Source organism: Balaenoptera borealis (genome assembly GCF_965194805.1).
Source record: "Balaenoptera borealis genome assembly, chromosome: 14".
In the NCBI taxonomy this organism is placed as follows: domain Eukaryota; kingdom Metazoa; phylum Chordata; class Mammalia; order Artiodactyla; family Balaenopteridae; genus Balaenoptera; species Balaenoptera borealis.
Genome location: NC_138875.1, coordinates 84328715 through 84353568, shown reverse-complemented (window position 1 = coordinate 84353568; position 24854 = coordinate 84328715). Strand labels below are relative to the sequence as shown.

Sequence of the window (24854 nt, the reverse complement as noted above, 5' to 3'; positions counted from 1 at the left end):
GAACGTGTCGTCACGTGACAGCGTCTGTGGGCCTCGCGTAGGGGTAAAGCCGATCCGGTTGGATTGCGGGGAAAAGAGAGCGGTGGGGCAAGATGGCGACGCACCTGTCCTACGGGCGAGTGAACCTGAACGTGCTGCGCGAGGCGGTGCGTCGCGAGCTGCGCGAGTTCCTGGACAAGTGCGCGGGAAGCAAGGTGAGGGGCAGTGCGCGGCGACACCGCCTTCCGGCGCCGTCCGGCCTGGCCTGATCAGGTCTCTGACCGCCTGGGCTTCAGGTGTACGAGGTTTCCTAGGGCTTCCAGGAGCAGAGCTGGCGGCAACGATAAGTCGGGGAGAGGGGCCCGCTGGTGGGGCCTGGGGCGTCCAGCCCGCAGTCCGCGTGGCATCGTGATTGTTTCATGACAGCAGAATAAGCCACCGTGCTGTCTCAGCCCCTAGTGAACCAGCTTGTGTCAGGTCGAGGGGCGGATCTGGTGCCCCCCAGCTCCCACCCCAGACTCTGGAACTGGTGAGGCGGGCCCGACCCAGGGACGTAGCTGGTCCAGTGTCCATTCATTACAATGATCATACGTGTCGTTACAAATCATACCCTCAAAAGTATGAAGCACCAGCACCTTACAACCTGCTGCTCCCTCGGATTATGAGAAGTTGTAGCTATTTGAGGTTTTAACGTCGGCTTCCTTAAATAGTATTGTTCCTCCTGTTAGACGTTTATTAGCACCCAGCTCACAATGGGATCAGAAACCGTAGATTAGAGACTTCATAGGATTTCTTTTAAGTGGTATTACCTCTCCTCTCTCCCCTTAGGATTTATCAGTCCCTCTAAGTAACTGGCAATACAACTCTGAAGAGAAAAGGAAAATTGGGGAAACTCAGGAATCAGTATTAGAAAGAATAGGACCTCAAGAGGTAGAGTGGATGCTAGAAGCTATTGAGAGAAAACAAAAGCAGGCTAAGTCCTACGTGCTCAGTTCAAGCTCGGGAAATAAATCTGAAATCTGAATGAGATCATGGATTGTATCAATGTCAATATCCTGGTTGTAATACCTATTGTACTATATAGTTTTGCAAAAAGTTTCCATTGGGGGAAACTGGGCAAAGTGTACTAGGGGGTCTCTGTATTGTTTCTTACAACTGAATATTAATCTACAGTTATCTCAATAAAAATTTCAATTAAAAATGAAAGAAAAAGAAATCACACTGGAGTTTAGCAGTAGTAGGGCCCCAGAGCACTACCCTGTGGGGTCATTAAGTCCTAGGTTGGAGTCCTGACTCCCTTACACTGTATATGTCCAAGGTCCCTATATGGCCTTGGACGTTACTTAAACTTTCCGAGCCTTTAAAAATTTCCTCTTCTGGGACTTCCCTGGTGGCGCAGTGGTTAAGAATCCGCCTGCCAATGTAGGGGACACGGGTTCGAGCCCTGGTCTGGGAAGATCCCACGTACTGCGGAGCAACTAAACCCATGTGCCACAACTACTGAGCCCACGTGCCACATCTACTGAATCCCGCGCGCCTAGAGCCCGTGCTCCGCAACAAGAGAAGCAACCACAATGAGAAGCCCCCGCACCGCAACGAAGAGTAGCCCCTGCTCGCCTCAATTAGAGAAAGCCCGCACACAACAAGACACAAAACAGCCAAAAACAAAAATAAATTAATTAGTTTAAAAAATAAAGTATACAATTCAATTAAAAATAATTTCCTCTTCTGTCAAAATAAGATTTGTAATACCTATATCAGAGGTTTTAATTTTTATAATTCGATTATATGATACTTCTATATAAAATACAAGTTGAGCACTTCCCTGGTGGTGCCGTGGTTAAGAATCCGCCTGCCAATGCAGGGGACACGGGTTCGAGCCCTGGTTCAAGCCACGGAGCAACTAAGCCCTTGTGCCACAACTACTGAGCCTGCGCTCTAGAGCCCGTGAGCCACAACTACTGAGCCCGAGTGCCATAACTCCTGAAGCCTGCGCACGTAGAGCCTGTGCTCCGCAACAAGAGAAGCCACCGTGATGAGAAGCCGTAGCCCCCGCTCGGGAGAAAAAGCCTGCGTGCAGCAAGAAAGACCCAATGCAGCCAAAAATAAATTAATTAATTAAATAAAAAATAAAATAAAATACAAGTTGAATTGTTGCAATTGGCAGTTTCCATATGGTTCAGTCTAATAATAATACCATGACACAGATACACAACAAAGTACAGTTCCTTCTTTCCTTTGAGGACAGTAATTAGGTCTTAACTTTACCATTACCACCAGTAACATCACTTGCCCTGATGCTACTTTTTTAAGACCTGTAGGATATGAATGTGACCAGAGCCAGTTACAATCTTTGTTAATTCAGACTTTGAGGCCAATAGTTCTACTACGTATGACTGCTATTTTCTGTTGATATTGTTGAAATTCCTGATATTAACTGTAATAAGAGAATGTTTCTCCCCTCTTGTAGGCAATAGTTTGGGATGAGTACCTCACAGGACCATTTGGCCTGATTGCACAGTATTCACTACTGAAGGTAAATGAGCTATTTGGGTTTTGTTCAGGGATTGATAATTCTGTACTTTAGGGACCTCCCTGGCAGTCCTGCTGTTAAGACTCTGCGCTTCCACTGCAGGGGGCACGGGTTCGATCCCTGATCCGGGAACTAAGATCCCGAATGCCGCGAGTTACGGCCATAAATTTAAAAATTAAATTAAATTAAATTTTAAAAAATAATAATAATAATTCTTTACTTTAGTAATAATAATAAGTTTACATTTCCTCCTGAGTAGTTGGCTTGCAAGGCTGTTCGGTTTTTATAAACACCGATACTAATGCCTGGCTAACATTTTGTATACAGTGGTCCTTCGGCTGATGATTCTATACTGATCCTAATTACTAACATTGTATTATGTGACTGTTACCTGGTGTCTTTGATAGTTCATCACGTGAGAGTCATTTAAATTCAGATACAGTAGCAGTGACTTCATCCTGAAATCTTGTCCTTTATACAGCTGGCTTTGGGAAATCTAAATTTTGATAACAAAATATTGATGTACATTTGACTGGGAGTGTTTATGATGTCTGAGTCTGGATACCATATGTAAATTTCAGGGGTTTTGTTAACCTTTTGTGTGTGTGTGTTTTCCTAGGAACATGAAGTGGAAAAAATGTTCACGCTTAAAGGAAGTCGTTTGCCAGCAACTGATGTCAAGAATATTATTTTTGTTGTCAGACCCAGGCTAGAATTGATGGATATAATCTCTGAAAATGTGCTCAGGTATCTCTCAGAGCTTATGTTTGGGCCAAAAGAAGTTAATCCTTCTCATGGTTTTAATGTCCTGAGCTTTTCATTGTGAACCCCTTCTCTTGCCAGTACCTTGGAAAGTGGTCTTTTGGAAAAACTGGGACAGGCACGGAAGAATACAACGAAGGAAAGTGGGAAACTTGTGACATTGTTCAAACAGTTTGAGAGGGCGGTCATCATAAAACCCCATTCTTTCAGGACAGCTAAAAGTTTGGACGTGTATCAGTAGAAAGGATACTGATTTTAAAAACAAACAAACACCTCTAATGGTTATACTGAGTATAAGGTGCTTGAATTTCATAAGCAAAGTAAGAGCTGATTAAAATTTAATTTAGCATCCAGTCTAGAGAGAGGAAGTTCTCTCAGCCCAGTCTGTACTCTGTGGTATAATCGATTGAAATGGCCCCTAAAATCTTAAAAGCATATGGGCTATTTTGAGAAGTCCACTGTCGAGGAGAGATAGGAGTCAAGAGTGATGTTTCGTTTTAATATGAGACGCTGTGGCTGCATTGGTTTGGTTAAAGAACAATTTGTTTTCAACAAGACACAGATATCCTGTTTCAGTAAACCTGAGCGCTTTAATGCCCCCATAAATAGTTTAAGAGAAAGCTAGAAAATGCAAATACCGGCTATGAATCAACGCTTTCCTGTCAGGGAAAAAAAAAAGAGAAAGAGCGAGAAAGCGACTGTTAACAGTTTGGGTCTGAAAGTCAATGTTCATATGTTTATCTAACCAGCATTTATTTAGTGCCTCCTGTGTGCCCGGCAGTTTGAATAAAGTAAGTGAAAGAGTCTGTGACTCTGAGGAGCTCGTAAGCTAACAAATGTTCCTTCTTTTGCAGTGAAGACAGACGTGGCCCAGCAAGAGATTTCCACATTTTGTTTGTGCCACGACGTAGCTTATTGTGCGAACAGCGGTTGAAGGATCTAGGTGTTTTGGGATCCTTTATTCATAGGGAGGAGTACAGCCTAGATCTCATTCCATTTGATGGGGATCTCTTATCCATGGAATCAGAGGGTGCATTCAAAGTAAGTTTGGCGTTTTCTTTTTTAACGTCAGACTTTAATTTTTGCCAAATTTGTGAGCATGATGGTCATGTTAATCTCAGGTGTACAGCAGAGTGATTCAGTATTTTTGCAGATTATATTCCATTATAGGTTATTACAAGATACTAGGTGTAATTCCCTGTGCTATACAGTAAATCCTTGTTGCTCATCTATTTTATGTATTCTAGTTTGTATCTGTTGATCCCATACCCCTAATTTGTCCCTCCCCCCTTCCACTCCCCACCGGTAACCACTGGTTTGTTTTCTGTGTGTCTGTGAGTCGGTTTCTGTTTTGTGTATACATTCATTTGTATTATTTTTTTAGATTCCACATATGAGTGATGTCATGTAGTATTTGTCTTTGTCTTATTTCACTAAGCATAATATTCTCTAGGTCCATCCATGTTGCTGCAAATGGCAATATTTCATTCTTTTTAGTTTTTTAAGGAACCTCCATACTGTTTTCCAGTGGCTGCACCAATTTACATTCCCACCAACAGTGTAGGCGGGTTCCCTTTTCTCCACACCCCCTCCAGCATTTATTATTTGTAGACTATTTTTTAAAATTAATTTTTATTGGAGTATAGTTGCTTTACAATGTTGTATTAGTTTCTGCTGTGTAGCAAGGTGAATCAGCTATACATATACATATATCCCCTCTTTTTTGGATTTCCTTCCCATTTAGGTCACCACAGAGCATTGAGTAGAGTTCCCTGTGCTATACAGTAGGTTCTCATTAGCTATCTATTTTATATATATATATATATATGTCAATCCCAATCTCCTAATTCATCCCACCCTCCCTCCCCCCGCCTTGGTATCCATACGTTTATTCTCTACATCTGTGTCTCTGTTTCTGCTTTGCAAATAATTGATGGCCATTCTGACCAGTGTGAGGTGGTACCTCATCGTAGTTTTGATTTGCATTTCTCTAATAATTAACGATGTTGAGCATCTTTTCATGTGCCTATCTGTGTGTCTTCTTTGGAGAAGTGTCTATTTAGGTCTTCTGCCTATTTTTTGATTGAGTTGTTTGGTTTTTTGTTATGGAGTTGTAAGAGCTGTCTGTATATTTTGGGAATTAAGCCCACGTCGGTCGCATCATTTGCAAATATTTTCTCCCAGTCCATAGGTTGTCTTTTTGTTTTGTTTATGGTTTCCTTTGCTGTGCAAAAGCTTATAAGTTTGATTAGGTCCCATTTGTTTATTTTTGCTTTTTATTTCTATTGCCTTGGGAGACCGACCTAAGAAAACATTGGTATAATTTATGTCAGAGAATGTTTTGCCTATGTTCTCTTCTAGGAGTTTTATGGTGTCATATATCATATTTAAGTCTTTAAGCATGGCACGTTTTTAGAATTGGGCATTTATCTTTTCGTTATAAGAGTTTTAAGAATTCTTAATATATTCTGGATGCAAGTCCCTTACCAGATATTTGATTTGCAAATATTTTCTCCCATTCTGTGGGTTCTTTTCACTTTTTGGTGAAAGGGATATCTCAATGCACCAAAGATTTTAACTTTGATGAAGTTCAGTTTATCTATTTTTTTCTCTTGTTGCTTATGCTTTTGGTGTCGTATCTGATCTAAGGTCATGAATTTACTCCTATGTTTTCTTCAAAGAATTTTACGATTTTTGTCCTACATCTAGGTCTTTGATGCGTTTTGAGTTTATTTTTATCTGGTGTGAGGTTGGGGTCCAACTTCCTTCTGCATGTGCAGATATGCATGTGGATATCCATGTGTTCCAGCACCATTTGCTGAAAGAGTATATTTTCCTCAGTTAATTGTCTTGGTACCCTTGTCGAAAATCAATTGTCCCTAAATGTGTTTATTTCTGGTGTCTCAGCTCTACCCCATTGATCAATATGTCTGTCCTTAATGCCAGTAACACACTGTCTTGATAAATGTAACTTTGTAGTAAGCTTTGAAATTTGGAGGTATGAGCCCTTCAAAGTAGTATATCACTTTTTTTCTTTCAGTCTGTGTTTTTTGAGTCTTACTAAATCCTTCTCTACCTGAAGACATAGAAAATCTTGTATTTTCCTTTAAAAGTTTTGAAGTTTTGCTTTTCATATTCAGGTCTTTAATTCAGCTTGAACCATGTGTTTGGAGTGTGTGGTGTGAAGTAGGGACTAATTTATTTTTATCTGTATTTTTCCATATGGGGCTTATTTATTTTTTCCATAGAGTGCCAGTTGTTCCAGTGCAATTTTTCCCCACTGATTATTTTCAGCATGTGTTTGTTAGCAAATATGCATATCTTTGTTCCCCAGTTCTGGACGGTTTTTCCAAATGTAATTTTATATATTGGTTTTTGTTTTTTTTTTAAGAAACCACTTTTTTTTTTTTAATTTTATTTATTTATTTATTTATGGCTGTGTTGGGTCTTCGTTTCTGTGCGAGGGCTTTCTCTAGTTGCGGCAAGTGGGGGCCACTCTTCATCGCGGTGTGCGGGCCTCTCACTCTCGCGGCCTCTCTTGTTGCGGAGCACAGGCTCCAGACGCGCAGGCTCAGTAGTTGTGGCTCACGGGCCTAGTTGCTCCGCGGCATGTGGGATCTTCCCAGACCAGGGCTCGAACCCGTGTCCCCTGCATTAGCAGGCAGATTCTCAACCACTGCGCCACCAGGGAAGCCCTATATATTGGTTTTGTTTACAACTTTATTTCAAAGAATGCTTTCTCTCGTAAGAATATTACTTTATGTTTAAAAAAGTAATTTGAAAATCTTTTGTAAACATAATCTGTGTACATGAAAATTTTCTTTGAGTAAGAAAGGGTACAGAATGAAAAGTAAGCCACTCTCCACCCAATTCTCAAAATGCTATCCCTCCCAGAAGCAATCACTATTACTCGTTCTTTTTTATTTGTTTTTGGAAGTGCTTTAGGCAGCTACAGCTCATAGTATATATGAGCTTTTATTCAAATGGTAGCATATCCTATATAACTTGGTAACTTGCTTTATTCTCTTAATAATATATCTTGGAGTCATTTTCTACCATTTATGAAAATACTTTTTTATTCTTAGCTGAAGCTGCATACTGTTCCATGGTTTGGATGTACCGTGATTTATCAAGTCAGTCCCCTTTTGAAGGACATTTTGTTGTTTCTCATCTTATGCTTTTAGAGGCAGTGCTACAGTGAATTACCTCATGCATAGATCACTGTACACATGGGCCCTGTATCTCTAGGCTCTTTACCTGCCTTTTACATTTTTTATTGACTTAGCTTATGGTAGTTTTTGCTATGTGTACTTTCTTAGTGTAATCATATTTATCAGTATTTCCTTCTTTGAGTTACGCGTATGTGACGTTGATGCTGCTGGTCTGGAGACTAGAACTTCTGAGAACCACTGGTGTTGTGCAAAAGATTATTTGAAACTCTTTCTTCCCTAGTGTGTTGTTACAGTGACCACTGCCTTCAAAGAGGTAACCTGAGGAAGAACTCAGTGGCACCACTGATGAATTTTATAACCAGGAGAGTTTCTTGGCTCTTCTTTTCAGCCATGTTCCCCACTGATCTGCTTACACTAAATCTCTTCCAATGATGGTACAGATTTCCCGCCCCCCAACATTTTATATGAAGATTTTCAAATATACAGAAAAGTTGAAAGAATGGTACAGTGAACACCCGTATACTCATCACCTAGGTTCTGGAATTAACATTTTGCTCTATTCGCTTTATCACGTAGCTATAATGGTATACCCTCATGTAATTAATTCACATCCGTGTAGTTAATGTGAATTGGTAGCAGCTGAGGTAAACTTGTCCTGGCATGACAAAACCTGTCCAGAGGAGAGATTTCCTCTTTATTTAACTGCTGGTTTGCAAAAAAGAACAGAATTCTTTTCTGCTGAGAATTTCAAGCCCTTGGCTTATATATGTTCACTTAAGATTCTATTTTAGAAGTCAAAGATTTTGCCTGGATAATAAAGCTGAGAGTTCTACCTAATGTTAAATTCAAGCCCGATTTCTGATAGAGTTGAGGTAATTTTACTTATTTATGTGATTTTAAACAGTGAGCATAATTTAGCTTTTCATGGCATCAGGAGGCACATGTAGATCTTTCTGTGCTTTGGGGCTATGATTATGATCGCCTTGAAAATTGCACTGTACAAAACGTGGGAATTAGAGTTCAGCTCATTGAACTCTCATGCTCAGTCACAGGGCTTAAACTATTGTGGCCTTCATATGTATATATAGAAATCAGTATACATAAAATCTACCTACCTGCTTTGCAAAAACTGCGAGGTAGCGGGCGGTAGAGGCCTCCCTTCCGAGGCAGCGGTGCGGGTGCTACCCGCTGGGGTTCTGCTCCCCGGCGTGAGCCCGCGTATCCTTCCCGGCGAGGCCCCCGCGTGGCGCGACCAGGCCCAGTGGCACGGGTGTTTCCATGCAGGCGATTTTGACAGCAATCATCATACCAAGCTATTATGAAGTGTGATGTCAGTCTGGAGGACGGATGATATATAAGCCAGTTCTTGGCACGCTGTCTTACGCGGAGACATCTGAGACCATCAGTCCACTTCACTTTGCCATTGAACATGATCCCTATAAGCATATAATACATAATTGTTGAAATGTAACTAAAATGTGGAAAATATGTATATTTTCTTCTGGCTCAAGGAATATTATTATAAAAGAGTTAAAAACTGTGGCCTTTCATTTATACAAATGGAAAATTGTATTGACTTCTCTCAAGTAGTAAGGTAAGGGAAGAAAAATAAAGTTTCTCCAGCCTGTGCCCTAGTCACAGTACCGTATTTTTTTCTCCTTAAGACTTTCAAAGCAAAGTTTAAAGGACCTGCATGATTGAATGAGTTTATGTTGTCCTTTTAATAATTTTAGAATGTAAAGTTTTCCTTAAAAGGTCTTACTTCTTATATGGTGTGCTAGACTCGCTGGTGTTATGTGAGTGAAGCACTATAATTTTAGTTAAAATCAAAACCGCCTGCCCTTTTTTTCCCCAACCTGAAGTAAGAACTGCCTACAATTAAGTCAAGAAAACAAATACATTCCAAGTAGTTACAAGTCCACCTGTTTAAAATTCATTTTCATTGGTTTGATAAACATAGAAAAACAAAACAAAACAAACAACAAACAAAAAAACTGCCAGGTATTCTATTGTGTAGGCATGTGGGACTTTGGGGTCAAAAAATATGTGTACTTAAATGTTAATGGGTATTAGCGTTTGTCCCTCCAAAAATGTCCTCATGGCTTGAAATACCAGGTGATTCCACAAGCACAGAATACAGGGATATTAGTACAATTAATCATCCCACCACCAATTATAATAGAGCAAAAAATTCAAGATTAATATGTCATCAACTTTTAAATTTTTTTTAAGAAGAATTACAAAAAGAATGTCTATAGTAATACAACTTCTTACGTTTAAAAAAATGAATACGATTTTGAGAGATATTCCCTAATATATTTTTTTTCTTGAATTTTTAGCTTAGCTCTGGTCTGATAGGGAGTTTTAAGTAATTTTTCAAGAAAGTATGTCTTCGGACATTCTTGAGTTGGACATGCCGTATGCAGTGAAATGTTAAAATCATCAGACTTGGAAGAGCCGCCAAGCACTCTCCCCAGGCTCTTTCCAGGCACAGCCTCCTTCCTCCCTGGGCGGAGCACATGAGTCCCACCCTCTCCTCCTTAATGCCTCCAGTGTCCCCTCCCTCCTGGCTTTGGAGGCTAGAAGCACGTTGGGAGGGTCGGTGAGGGGTGTCTGGTACAGTGTTCCATTTTGACTTATGAGTGGATGATGATTGTAAAAATATAATAATAATCAAACAATTTCTAATAATAAAAGCTAACATTTGTTAAGGACTTACTATATGTTTCAGGTACTGGGATGAAATGTTTTACATGTAATTACCTCATTTAATCCGTATACTATGTTGAATATACTCCCTTCTGCAGACAATAAATAAGGCACAGAGAGGTTATCTAAGTGGCCGAGGGCACCAGTTGGGAAGTGACACAGCTGAGGTTCAGATCAAGACAAACAGAGTCGAGAACCTGTGCTCTTACCCATGTCAGAACTGCTAGAGTCTCTCCTCTCACTTCCTAGCTGGTTTTGTGTATATTTTTTGGTCCCTTTTTCTATGCAGAAAAGTATAATTTTGTCTACTTTACAAAATATACCCTGTATATTTTATAAGGTAAAATATATTTTCTGAAAATGAGATCACTCTCTAAAGATTCTTCAGCTACCCCTTTCTCATTTCTCAAGATGTTATGGCCTTCATTTGCTGTCAGTATATATGAAATTGGCGTCATGTTTGTAAAAACTGCCAGGTATTCTGTTGTGAGGTCATCTGGGACTTTGGGGGGGGTCAAAGAATATGTGCGCTTATGTGGCCCTCCCATGGTGTCCTCCCAGCCTTTCCACTCACCACGGTGAATGAGAGCCCAGTTCCTGTGTCAGTCTTTCTTAATCAGTAGCTTATTCAAGAGCTGACAAACTAAGAGGAGTGCCTTCCAGAAGGCTCCGCCACGGCAGAATTGCTGCCATGGCTGCCCCCCGACGGCAGAGCTGTTGGCCTCCTGGCCTGGGCTGGACCCGAGTCTGCAGCTTCCTGGCAAAGTGGGGAATTAGTGGAAACGGTCTTACCCAGTGGCTGCGTAGTCCCAGCGCCAGACAGAGGTGGGTGCCTCACGCACCCAGATGACCGTGACCGTAACCAGCCCTTCCTCCCCGCAGGAGTGCTACCTGGAGAGCGACCAGACCAGCCTGTACCACGCAGCCAAGGGGCTGATGACCCTGCAAGCTCTGTACGGGACGGTCCCCCAGATCTTTGGGAAAGGAGAGTGCGCCCGGGTGAGAAACGGCAGGTGCTTCTGGTGGTGGAGGAAGGGTCCCCTGGTCCCCAGGAAGGGAAGGAGTGGGAATCTGTTTACAAATACAGTCAATCCTTTTTATTTGGGCATTCACCTCTTTGCTGAAATTTATTTGTAGCCCCCAAATCAATATTCACAGTGTTTTGTGGACATGCTCAGAGCGGCAGTAATTTGAGTTGTCCAGTGTGCATGTTCCCAGCTGAGATCGCACAGAGCAACCCTCTGCCTTCAGCTCATACCATAAACAAGTGTCCTTTTTGCCGCCATATAATGCCATGCGCTGCTCAGTGCCACTTTTTTTTTTTGGCATTTTTGTGCTCTTTTTGATGGTGATTTTGCTGTTTAAAATGGCCCCCAAGGGTGGTGCAGAAGCGCTGTCTAGTTCTCAGAGCGCAGGAAGGCTGTGATGGGCCTTAGGGAGAAATCTCATGTTAGATGAGCTTCGTTCAGGCGTGAGTGACGGTGTTAGAGAATCAATGGCATATATTTAATGTGTCTTTAAACAGAAACACACATAAGACAAGGTTATATATTGATCAGATGACAAAAATGTTATAACCAGAGGCTCGCAGCACCCTAACCCTGATTGCCCCTCGGGGCAGTGGTTCGGTATTTGCTGGTTCAGTATTCACAGCAACTTTATAGAACAGAACTACTGTGAATAACAGAAATAGACTCTCTGAATTATGCCTCGTTGAGAAATAGCTGCTGCCACTGGCTAAAGTGTAAGTGTTGGGACAGGCAGCCAGTAGCGAATGCTTTTCTGTAGCTGCTTATTTCTTATCCATCTCACTCTTCCACAGTTTTTCTCCTTTTTTCACTTTTTTGATTCTTTCCGTTTTTAGCTGAATGTTTTAATCTGCTTATTCCCAGGAGGGCCCCACCTGATCCCATGTTTTGTTTCCAGCAAGTGGCCAATATGATGATCAGGATGAAGAGAGAGTTTACAGGGAGCCAGAATTCAATATTCCCTGTTTTTGATAATCTCTTGTTGCTCGATCGGAACGTGGATTTGTTAACGCCTCTTGCCACTCAGCTTACATATGAAGGACTCATTGATGAAATTTATGGCATTCAGAACAGTGAGTAAAGTACCACCTACTTTTACTAATACGTAATCTGATAAAAATATCCAAAAGGCCGTTCTTTTAGAAGGTGCTTCCTTTTCAAATAAATCAGAGAATATTTGAAAAAAATAAAAATGCTGACTTTAGACCTGCCGACGCTAGGATTAAACGACATCTGAGGGACTTCCCCGGTGGTCCAGTGGTTAAGACTTCGTTCTTCCAATGCAGGGGGCATGGGTTCAATCCCTGGTCAGGAAACTAAGATCTTGCATGCCGCACGGTGCGGCTAAAAAAAAAAAAAAAAATTAAACGACATCTGAGCAAACTACCATTGTCCGTCACACAAGGGCAGGCAGATGTTTACTGCACAGGACTCTGCTTGCCCGCTGTGAGCAGAGGCCAAGGGCTAAATAAACAGATGGCTCTGCAGTTGCAGAACATAGATGCCGTGGCAGGCAGTTGTTCAGGAAAGCTTCTGGAAGAGGTGGCCTTGGTACTGGGTTTGGAAAGAGGGGTAGAGTTTGGGGGGGTTGCTGGCGAGGGGCAGGTGGCATAATACCTGCAGGGAACCATGGGATGACCAGCTTGCTGAGGCAGAGAGCACAGCTGGGACCTTCTGGGGCAAAGGCTGATACGGGAGGTTGGGGACACTCGACGGAAGATTTGAAGGCCTGCTAGAGTTTAGGCCTGACAAACTGTTGGGGTCAGAGGTCACAAATGTTTTATTTGGTTTTGGTCTGCATGATGTTTGTCTGTTTGTTTCTGTCAGCACTTAAAATTGGAGAGAATTTTTAATAATTATCCTGACGGATGCCATGTCTTTTTTAAAATTTATTTTTATTTTTTTGGCCATGCCACGTGGCTTGCGGCTTATCTAAGATAAGATCCCTGATCTTAGCTTCAGGGATCAAACCCAGGCCCTTGGAAATGAAAGCACGGAGCCCTACCCACTGGACCGCCAGGGAATTCCCATGTATGCCACGTCTTTAAAAACATCTGAAGCTCTGGCGACCCCGAGGTCACATTTCCACATTGCAGCTGGTGCCCGGTGGAGATCCCGCTTTAGACAGGCCCCTGTCTCCAGTTTACGACAGGTCCCACCACTCCCTCTGTCCCTTCCAGGCGCCCTTCTCTGGTTTCCATCAGCCCTGGCCTCTATTGCCATCCTGAATTACATCACAGGGAGCCAAGGAACGGCCTAGAAGGAGAAAATACAGAGACAGAAAACCGAGTAGTGGTGGCCAGGACTCAGGAAGAGGATGGGGAGTGACTGCTTATTGGGTATGGGGTTTCCTTTTGGGATAAAAAGGTTCTGGAACTAGGTACTAGCTGTGGTTGTACAAAGTTGTGTATGTACTAAATGCTACTGCAGTGTTCACTGTAAAATGGTTAAAATGGTAAATTTTATGTTATGTGTATTTTACCATAAGGATGGATGGATGGCCAAGGGAATAGGTGAAGACACAGCCATGAAGAGGGGTTTCCACAAAACAAAGAGTCTTTAATGTAAAGTTGTAAAGTTGTCTTATTTTTAAATTATTTGTTCCAAAAGATGACATCTTAAATACTTTTTAAAACTCCATTTCATTGACAGAGGAGTTCTGTGCTGGATAGTGGGTGGGAGTCAAAGAAATGAGGTAGCAGGGCTGTTGGAAAAAAAAAAACCCAGAAAGAAACAAGGGTGCCTCTCCTCTCATGGTCCCAGAGAGTGAAACACCCAGGAGACCATTAAAGGGAGCTAGAGTTTAGAGCAGGGAGATGACCTGTGAGGCGGCCTCAGGGGGCTCTGTCTAAGACAGGTGAGAGGTAGGAGGGGATTCTCCAAGAAGAGAAGGAATATGTATAAATTCACAGTTTCTCTGCAGCAAGTTTTTTTCATAATATGAGTCAAATATCAATTAAGGGAAAATTGGAAAAATAAAGAAGGAAAACATAGATCTCCCATTATCCCCAAAGCCCTACCCTACAAACCTTGGGACAGCCAATGTTAATATTTTGGTGTATTTCCTTATAGTCCTTTTTCTATGCAGAGTTTATTTTAGTTAACAAAAAATAAATAGCATCAGCTTGTCCAAATTATTTTGAACCTCTCTTTTTGTCGTTTTTTTTTCACCGCACGGCTTGCGAGATTCCCCAACCAGGGATTGATAAATCACTGGCCCTCGGCAGTGAAAGCACGGAGTCCTAACCACTGGACCGCCAGGGAATTCCCTGAACCTCATTTTTGATTTGGTATAATATGAGCATTTTCTCAGCATATGCATAATTTTAATAGCTTAATTAAAATCCGTAATATGTATTATACCATGGTTTGCATAATCCTTCCCCTAATGTTGGGCATTTTAGGTTATTTGAGGGTTTTTTATGGTTATAAAAGCATCTGTATACAAAAAATATTTTTCATATAGCATAGTACTTTCTTTCGCTACATTCTCTGATGAGGGATTTTGGGGTCAAAGGTGTTAATGTTATAAGGCCCTTGATTCATATTGCCAAGCTTCTTAGAGTTAAACCGGTTTATAGGCAACTCATGGGGGTGTGTGGGGTGTTCCGGAAATGGTGACTAAGTTGGTTTGGCAGGAACAGAAACGGGAGAAGAGGGTTAAGGCTACTTAGTGGAGGAACTGGACGCTGTGCTGAGGAATTTGGGAGCTTGTTCTAGAGCCGGGTGGACAACTTCTGTAAAGAGCCAGATAGCAGATATTTTATTTTAGGTCATGCAGTGCCTCTGTGGAATCTCACTTCTTCATTGTAATGTGAAAGCAGCCCCAGATGAGACATAATGAAAAGGCATGGCTTTGTGCCAATAAAACTTTATTTATAAAAACAGGAAGTGGGCTTTCAAACTATTTTCGACAACAACCTATAGTAAGAAATATATTTTATATCATGACCTAGTACATGCACACATATGTGTGTGTGAAACTGAAGCAACATTTTATTTAAAAAAAAAACCACCCTACCTCATGTGATGCACTATGGTATTTAATGTTTTGTTTGTTTGTTTATAATGCTAATTGCAACCCACCAACTTGATTTCATGATCTACTAATAGGACATGACTTACAGTTTGAAAAATACCGGAAGATAATGGGGAGAGCCTTGTAATTTTTTTTAAGTGAAAAAGTAACCTGATCCCTGAATAAGTTTAGGAACTGGTCATTGCTGCAGTGATTCAGATAGGTGCCCCCAAAGAAAAGTGGAACCATGATATTAATATTAAAGAATCACTACATTCTGTACTTTGATCGTGGAAAAATCAAAACCTCAGTGCTATACTCCAGTTTTTTCTAAAGCCTGCTTCCATCCTCTCCTAAGTTGGAAGATTCTGTTTTGTGCCTGAGCACTTGACTGGTTCTTCCATTAAATGCACGCAGAGCCTTGTTCCCTTCCACTGTTGTTCAGGTTACGTGAAATTACCTCCGGAGAAATTTGCACCTAAAAAACAGGGCGATGGTGGTAAGGACCTTCCCACCGAAGCAAAGAAGCTTCAGCTGAATTCTGCGGAGGAGCTGTATGCTGAGATCCGAGATAAAAACTTCAATGCAGTGGGCTCCGTGCTTAGCAAGAAAGCAAAGGTGATCTCTGCAGCGTTCGAGGTGAGACGGTTTGGTTGTCATCCTGATTCTGGCTAGACTGCCCACGCCACGAAGGAAGGAAGAGCTGCCAGAAGTGCAGCCACTAAGCAGAGCTGCAGTTCTCGTCCTAAGAAACTGCGGACTCTTGGGAGGACCCAAAATCTTGGGAGGACTCAAGATTTTCTTTTTAAACTTCTTCCCAGACCCATGAGAAAAGGTGTTAAGTTTTTCTCCTTTTGGGGGAGAAAGGGGTAGTGTTTGCAGTTTACAAGCTTTCATCATAAATATTTGTTTTACCTTCCTTTTAATTATTTCCTATCTCACTTAAGAGGAAGGCAGCTGTAAAAAAAAAAAAAAAAAAAAAAAAAGAGGAAGCCAGCTGTACTCTAAATAAAATATCCTCTATAATAGAACTTGCAATTTGGGCCAAAAGCTCCCAGTTTAGCCAACATGCAGGGGAACCCTGCAGATGTGGTAGGTGATAATAAGAGTGAGATCCCAGCAGCCCAGAGCTTTTAAATTGGCGGCTTCATGATCACCTTCCGGCCTCCTCTTGTCCCACCACTGATTTATTCTTGGTTAAGCTCGTTTCTGAAACATGCGAATTTAGTAAGATGCTGAACTCTGCGTATTTAATCTTTGGAAACATAAATTGGGAGAATTTTTGAAGGCTGATTTTTTTTTACTTGAGTGTGTATTCCAGGTTTCATCTTTCTTAGGAATTGTATTCGCTAATTGATTTTCTTCAAATTTCTGAAGTTACTTTTGGCTTAAATTACTAAATTTTGCAAAAAAAAAAACTTCTCATCACCCAGTAAGGTTCTGTTTATTCATGGACAGTATTCAAGATTGAGGTTCAGCAGTAAGAATGGATTTTTTTTTCTATTACGGAGGAAATGTTTTGCCGTTTATGTTCCCCTCTTAACATGTCTTTGTTTTAGTTTTTTACTCAGAAGTGTTTGTGGACAACCTAGTACTGTCCCCCACAAATACTAATCACAGTATGATCTGATGCCTGGGAAGAAAAAACATTAGGCATTTGCTCCCTTAAAAAGTACTAATGCAGTGAACGGGAACAACGAGCCTATCTTTTCTGTTTTTCTGTGTCATGTTGGAGGTGGGTTTGGCCTGATTTATTTGTATTCTGTTCTTCCGCATTAGTATAAATTAAATGTCCTCTAAGCAATACAAAGAACAGAGCGCTTAAAATATTTTCCCTGCTCAACGGTTCTGCTGTTTTACGCGTTTCAGGAGAGGCACAATGCCAAGACCGTTGGGGAGATCAAGCAGTTCGTTTCGCAGCTGCCCCACATGCAGGCAGCAAGGGGCTCCCTCGCAAACCACACCTCGATTGCAGAGCTAATCAAAGATGTAACTAGTGAGTATCCTTGGGAGTGATCGTGCTCACCTGGGGCTGACTTGCACGCGCCATGACCGACACCGTGATCACTGGCACCACGGTACTCCCGTGGGAAGGTCAGCTCTGTTTTAACACCCTATGTTATTCTCAGCGTTAAGTATTCGAATGTTTATAGTCAAAAATGTTCCCTTTGTGGCTAACTCAATTTTTCTCATTATTAAAATCACGTAATCGTATGATAAAATATTTGGAATGTCGAAAAGAGAAAAAAATTCTTCCCGTAACATGAGGCGGTTAATTTTTTCAGTCTGGGTTTTTTCCTGTTGTTAAGGATTACTTAATTAGGGCAGCATCATGTTTCTGTTTTAGTTCTTGTTTGTCTCTTGAAGACTCTCTGCAGAATTGGTAGAGAGTGTATGTTAAGTATTTTGAAAGGGCTTGGAAGATGTGAGTTTATTCATTAAAACACAGGCTGTAAAAGCTGAGTTGGCGATTGTTCAATGCCCTGTTTTATAAAGTAGACTTTGAATCTTATATAAAAGTGTTGGAAAATCAATCCATTGTTTTCATATTAATAGAAGTGGAAATCAAGTGAAACTGGGTTGGATCTGATGATGCAAGTAAAATGCTCTTTCAAAATTAGCTTTCATTGATACTGAGAAAAAATTCTTGATGTGGACCATTTTTTTTTTAATTAATTAATTTATTTATTTATTAAACTAATTAATTTATTTATTTTTGTCTGTGTTGGGTCTTCGTTTCTGTGTGAGGGCTTTCTCTAGTCGCGGCGAGCGGGGGCCACTCTTCATCGCGGTGCGCAGGCCTCTCTTGTTGCGGAGCACAGGCTCCAGACGCGCAGGCTCAGTAGTTGTGGCTCACAGGCCCAGTTGCTCTGCGGCATGTGGGATCTTCCCAGACCAGGGCTCAAACCCGTGCCCCCTGCGTTGGCAGGCAGATTCTCAACCACTGCGCCACCAGGGAAGCCCGATGTGGGCCATTTTTAAAGTCTTTATTGAATTTGTTACAGTATTGCTTCTGTTTTTTATGTTTTGGTTTTTTGGCAGCGAGGCATGTGGGATCTTAGCTCCCCGACCAGGGATCGAACCCACACCCCCTGCATTGGAAGGCGAAGTCTTAACCACTGGACCGCCAGGGAAGTCCTGAGAAAAAATTCTTGAGTCCTTATTAGAGTCCTCAGGCTAGCAAAGGGGTACAGTGCTCGACTATTTCTAGATGTAATTTAGGAGCTCAGGATTGTAGGGGTTTCCATGTTTCTTAGAAGATTCTTTTCAGGTGACGATTTGAACTTTTTGCTTGCTTTCTTTTTTGTGTGTCTTGTTTCTTAATCATGCTCTGTGTATAAAAGCGTTAACGTTAATTTCTTAGTTACAAATTTGCTAATTCCATTTTAGCTTCTGAAGACTTCTTTGATAAATTAACAGTGGAGCAGGAGTTTATGTCTGGAATAGACACTGATAAGGTATGTGTACAATAAAACTGTTCTAACAAATAATTGATACCTTATCAAACATAAGATTATAGCTAGAAAAGCAATTGCTTTGATTCCCATGCCTTGTCTACATATTTTGAAGAGCAAATGCAAAATGTGAAAATAGAGATTTTATCAAGTATCAAATATTTAACATTATCCTATGCAAGGCACTTTCTGCGGTGCACGGAGAGGTGAGACCCAGCCCCTAAAATCAAAGACCTTTAAGGACTATAATAGATAAATGAATAGATTTGCCTTCTGAGAGAATTGATCATATAATTTCCCTTACATATTCACCTCTATTACTAAATTTAAAATTATTCAATTTATGAAAATTCCCATCTTCTAAAAAGATTCCTGTTACTTTATGCTGATAAATTGCTGCTGTTAACGGTCACACACCCGGGACGTGCAGCAGCCTCTCCCGAGGTTGTCCATGGAGACAGGTGAGTCCAGACAGGCCGCTGGATTGCCTGCGTGTGCCCTCACTGGCCTGTGCTCCCCATCGCTGGTGTGTCTGCATGGTGACGGGGGTGCGTGTAGCAGGGGCCAGAGGAGCTACTTTGGAGGGAGCTTAGGGACAGTGAAAAAAAGAATGAACCGTTCTCCCACTCATCTCCTTTTTTTTTTTTTTTTTTCATTTTTAATTTTATATTGGAGTATAGTTGATTAACAATGTTGTGTTAGCTTCAGGTGCACAGCAAAGTGATTCAGATACACATATACATACATATACACACATATGTATAGGAATAGGTTATGGTATCTATTCCTTTTCAAATTCTCTTCCCATCCAGGTCACCACACCATATTTGACTTTGAAAAGTAATAGTAAATATCAAGTTCTTTAGGTCCCCAAACCAGATGCTGGTACCGGTATATATTTTGTTTCCAGGTCAACAGTTACATTGAGGATTGTATTGCCCAAAAACATCCGCTGATCAAGGTGTTAAGACTAGTTTGCCTCCAGTCCGTGTGCAATAGTGGACTCAAACAAAAAGTTTTGGATTATTACAAAAGAGAAATCCTGCAGGTCAGTATAGTTTTAAATTACTAATTTGCCAGGGGAGAAAACATCTTTTTAAAAAAATACTTCCCAAAGCTGCTATTTTGGTATAGTGTTTCCACTATCTTTTAAATGTTTTAATACATGGAGGGATTGTCCTTGGTATTCATTGTTTACTGTGTTTGCATAATAATAACAATAGCTAATGTTTACTGAGCTTTTACTATGTGCCAGGCTCAACTGGAAGAGCTTTATGTGTATTCATTTGTTTAATCCTTACAACAGCGCTGAGTTATATACTCTTACCATCCCCATTTTATGGATGAGAAAACTAAGGCACAGAGTAGTGCTATAACTTGCCCAAGGTCACCAGGTAGTATGTGGCAGAGCCAGGGCTAAAACCCAGGCAGCCAGGGTCTAGTGCTCTTGTTGTTAACCCAACTATTCGATGGAGGAAGGGAACTTTTTGCACATTTCTGATGATGATTCTTTAGCCAACTTACTTAAATCAAGCCTGTTACTTTATAATAAGGAAAAGCCCACCATTGTTTTTAAAATTCTCCCTTCTGTTTAAAAATGTCTCAGGCACTATTTATTTGCTATTACTAGTCACAGTTAAGTATGTTAGTGTTAAAACTAAATACTCATTCAGGTTGGGTTTTGGCGGGGGGTTTTGTTTGTTTGTTTATTGCCTTTTAAAAAATTACACAAATTACACGTGCATTCTCATCATATAACATTCAAACAAAGCAGAAGTCCATGGTGCAAACCATGACCCTCCCCCGCCTCCCCCTCCCCCCATTTCCCTCCCTGGAAGGGATCAATGTCAGCAGTTTGGTTTGTGTGCTTCCAGATTCCTGTCTTTGCATCTATGTACAAAGAATGTTTACATACACAGACCATGGGGCGAGACCAGCTGGATCCACGGCCCAGCTCTGTTACTCATTAGCTGTGTGACCTTGGGCAAGTTATTTAAACTTCTCTATGAAATGGAGATAATAGTGGCTACCTCGTGGGGTTATAATAAGAATGACTGAGTTAACGTATGTAAAGCACTTAGAACACACCAGTGCCCCCCACCATAGAAAGTATTATATAAGTGTTAGCTATTATTATTACTTACTATATCTTTTTTAACAAAAATAAAATCCTACTATACGTAATAGTCTTCTTATATTTTTTTGTCCTTAAGAATAAATCCAGAAGGTCTTTCTTATCAGGATGTATAGATCTGCCTCTTTCTTTTTTTGATAGCTAATTATATCCCATATAAAAATATACTATAATTTATTTGACGCTCACTTAAGTTGGGTCCATAAATTCTGACTTTAAAGTAAAAAATTTACATCATTCTTTGAGTGATCCAGTGAGCTGGATTTGCTGTAATGGCAGGCAGTTTTAGGGCAGGCTTCATCCCTGCCCTGCACCTGTGCCCATGGACGGTCATTGCCTGGACTTCGCTAACGTGCCCCAGAGTACAAACCAGTGATTTGTTGCAAGTGCTCTTTTTTTTTTTTTAATTGCAGTAGAGTTGATTTACAATGTCATGCCAATCTCTGCTGTACAGCAGAGTGACTCAGTTATACACATAGAGACATTCTTTTTTTTCATATTCTTTTCCATTATGGTTTATCACAGGATATTGAATATAGTTCCCTGTGCTCTACAGTAGGACCTTGTTGTTTATCCATCCTATATACAATAGTTTACATCTGCTGACCCCAAACTCCCAGTCCTTCCCTCCTCACCCCCTTTCCCCTTGGCAACCACAAGTCTGTTCTCTATGTCTGTGACTGTTTCTGTTTTGTAGATGGGTTCATCTGTGCCATATTTTAGATTCCACATGTATGTGATATCACATGCTATTTGTCTTTCTCTTTCTGACTTACTTCACTTAGTATGATAATCTCTAGTTGCATCCCTGTTGCTGCAAATGGCATTATTTCATTCTTTCTTTATGGCTGAGTAATATTCCATTGTATATATGTACCACATCTTCTTTATCCATTCATCTGTCGATGGACATTTAGGTTGTTTCCATGTTTTAGCTATTGTAAATAGTGCTGCTATGAACACAGGGATGCATGTATTTTTTGAATTATAGTTTTGTCTGGATATATGCCCAGAAGTGGGATTGTTGGATCATATGACAACTCTATTTTTAGTTTTCTGAGGAACCTCCATACAGATTTCCATAGTGGCTGCACCACAACTTACATTCCTACCAGCAGTGTAGGAGGGTTCCCGTTTCTCCACACCTTCTCCAGCATTTGTTATTTGTAGACTTTTTAATGATGGCCATTCTGACTGGTGTGAGGTGGTACCTCGTTGTGGTTTTGACTTGCATTTCTCTAATAATTAGTGATGTTGAGCATCTTTTCATGTGCCTACTGGCCATCTGTACATGGAAGTGCTCTTTTTTGAAAGTCGCAGAAACTGTTCTCCTGATTCGACTTCTCTTGCAGACATACGGCTATGAGCACATATTGACCTTGCACAACCTAGAGAAGACTGGCCTGCTGAAACCACAGACGGGGGGCAGAAACACTTACCCAACCATCCGGAAAACGTTACGCCTCTGGATGGACGATGTAAACGAGCAAGTAAGACGCTCCCGCTCTTCAACTCATTTGAGTTCCCAGTCAACAGGTTATTGCAGCGACATACGCCACTTGATGTCCGCATCCACCTTGCTTTCTAAAGACAGTTTTCTAATGTTTTGGAGAAAGTCATGCATTCGTGTGGATCCCAGCAGGAAGCACAGGGCGCTCTTGCACTGGGTAGTTTGAGGGAGTTTCATAAAGACGGGGTGGACCGGGGAGAGGCAATGCAGTGGGGAACCCTCCCCAGCGAGGCCTGAGGGCAGGGGAAGGGGGCTGTTCCAGAACCGGGAGAGAAGAGCTGTGTGGCCAGGCCGTCTGACAAGCCGAGGGACACAGCCAACCTCTGGCAGCACCACAGAGGGGAAGTCAGGGCGACAACCCACGCTGCCATCCTCTCTCCAGTTTCCAGCTGGTGTAGAGCCCACGGGGCTGCCTCTGGGGCACAGAGCACCAGGGAGAAATGCGGGAGGGTCAGGCAAAGATCCAGTACAGGGAAAGCAAACGGTGAGAAGCAAGGCTCCTCCCACATCCAACCTCAGTTTCCCCTCAGAGGCGAGCACTGTAACCCGTTTGTAATCTATCCTTCCGGAAAGAGTCTCTGTACAGACAAACATTTTTACATAAATGGTGCATATTCTATACCACTGGTCTCCAAAGTAGGGTGCGCTTTGCTTTATATTTATTGTTTATTCCAATCTTTCTAAGTTTCATTTTTCTTATTTTCTTTTTTGGTTTTTCATAAGGGACTTTATTAGGCTGCGTCTTGCCGCAAAAGCTAACAAACAGTCTCCTGCCTCAGTAGCAAAATTGGATTGTTTTTGTCCAGTGGGAATATAGATAATCTTAATTCCTGTGTTGTACAACGTAAATCATAGATTAGTTCAGCTCTTCACAGCACTGACCTGTCTTTTCCCACTCCACCCACCACTTAACACCGTATCTTGAAGAGCCTTCTGTGATCTCCTCATTCTTTTAAGTTCTTTTTCATTGCTACATAGGGACTTCCCTGGTGGTCCAGTGGTTAGGACTCTGAGCTTCCACTGCAGGGGGCCTGGGTTCGATCCCTGGTCGGGGAACTAAGATCCCTCAAGCTGAGCGCCAAGGCCAAAGATAAAATAAAATAATTTTTTAAATTAATTGCTAACTAGTGGTTTTTCAGATACATCTTATTTTATGATTTATCAGATTTCTACTGATAGAAATTCAGGTCGTTTGCAGTCCTTTGCTAGTTCTCACAGTGTTGCAGTTAATATGTTTGTGCTTTGGTCTTTTGTCCTCTAGAGTACAAGCCCCTCTGTGGGCTAAGTGCCTGAAAGTGGAATTGCCGTGTTCAAGGGTTATATTCTCAGCTAGGGAGTTCCACTTTACCGTCCAAGAAGTTTCTTGCCAAACCAAGTAACAATTTTTCATCTTCAGTACCTATAGATGCTTTGAGTGGCTGTTGAAGATTTGAGTCGAAAGTGAACCTTTGGCTGCTAAGAACAGAGCCCAGCAGGGGTGGATTGGAGCAGGATATTTCGATATTGCAGCAGGATATTTCAATATTGGAGCAGGCTATTTCGGGGGTTTGTGTTTCTGCCTTCAAAGCCAAATCAAATAATTTTGGGTTACCCCACAAGCCACAGTTAGGCGGCTATACGTCTCTCTCTCTCGCCCTGTCTACAGGCCTTTTCTCCTTTAATTATTCAACAGAATCCCACGGACATATCGTACGTGTACAGTGGTTATGCCCCTCTCAGCGTGCGCCTGGCCCAGCTGCTTTCCCGGCCCGGCTGGCGGAGTATTGAGGAAGTTCTGCGCATTCTCCCAGGGCCCCACTTTGAGGAGCGGCAGCCGTTGCCCACAGGGCTGCAAAAGAAACGTACGTCCACCGCCCGTATCCACAGATGATTATGTAGTGTTAGTGTGCTTTTCATGTATTATGCAATTGCTTTGTAAGATACATTTGTAAAGTACTTAGGAGTCAGAGTCCGATGTACATACCTCTTTTGTTAGTCGTGAATTATATTGTAAGCACTAGAACCCATTACTCCCTCAGGAAAAGCCGCTTTCAACCTCTGAACTGAGGATCTCAGAAGTTAGAAAAAACATTGAGATCACAATCATGGTCCTGAGTTTCAAATGAATTGTCTGTACCAAGACATATATGACTATTTTTCCTTAGGAATGGTGCAATTTTTTTAAGAGGTGGGGAGAGAAGCATCAATAATAATTCTTCATTCTGAAATGTTTATATTTTAGGACAACCGGGAGAAAACCGAGTCACTCTGATATTTTTCCTCGGGGGTGTAACCTTTGCTGAAATTGCTGCCCTGCGATTTCTTTCCCAGCTGGAAGATGGAGGTACAGAATATGTCATCGCCACCACTAAGCTAATAAACGGGGCCAGCTGGATAGAGTCGCTAATGGAAAAACCTTTCTAGGGCGTTCAAAGGAGACTTACCGGTGAACTGCAGAATAAACTGCTCCTTTGAAGAAATTGCTGGAAGGAAGTGCAACCCCATGGAGGAATAACACGAGAATACAGAATTTACTTTGGGGTCAGCTTCTTAAATTATGCTGTTTTCTCCTTTC

The 24854-nt window shown here is 41.5% G+C and overlaps 1 protein-coding gene across 4 annotated transcripts; it reads left to right on the top strand.

Moving 5' to 3' along the window:
* Window positions 1-24854, top strand: VPS33A (VPS33A core subunit of CORVET and HOPS complexes). Of its 4 annotated transcripts, XM_082355938.1 has the most exons (13): window positions 3-194; window positions 2450-2515; window positions 3132-3259; window positions 4129-4315; window positions 11038-11154; window positions 12082-12256; window positions 15647-15840; window positions 17071-17197; window positions 18592-18659; window positions 19567-19704; window positions 22143-22280; window positions 23973-24141; window positions 24522-24854. In XM_082355938.1, the coding sequence occupies exons 1-13, from the start codon at window positions 93-95 to the stop codon at window positions 24701-24703; spliced, it is 1791 nt and encodes a 596-aa protein (XP_082212064.1). In that variant the 5' UTR covers window positions 3-92; the 3' UTR covers window positions 24704-24854. The 4 variants fall into 4 exon arrangements, with proteins under 4 accessions (XP_082212065.1, XP_082212067.1, XP_082212064.1 ...); XM_082355939.1 differs by lacking the exon at window positions 19567-19704 and having other exon boundaries at window positions 1-194; XM_082355941.1 differs by lacking the exons at window positions 23973-24141; window positions 24522-24854 and adding an exon at window positions 23697-23839 and having other exon boundaries at window positions 1-194.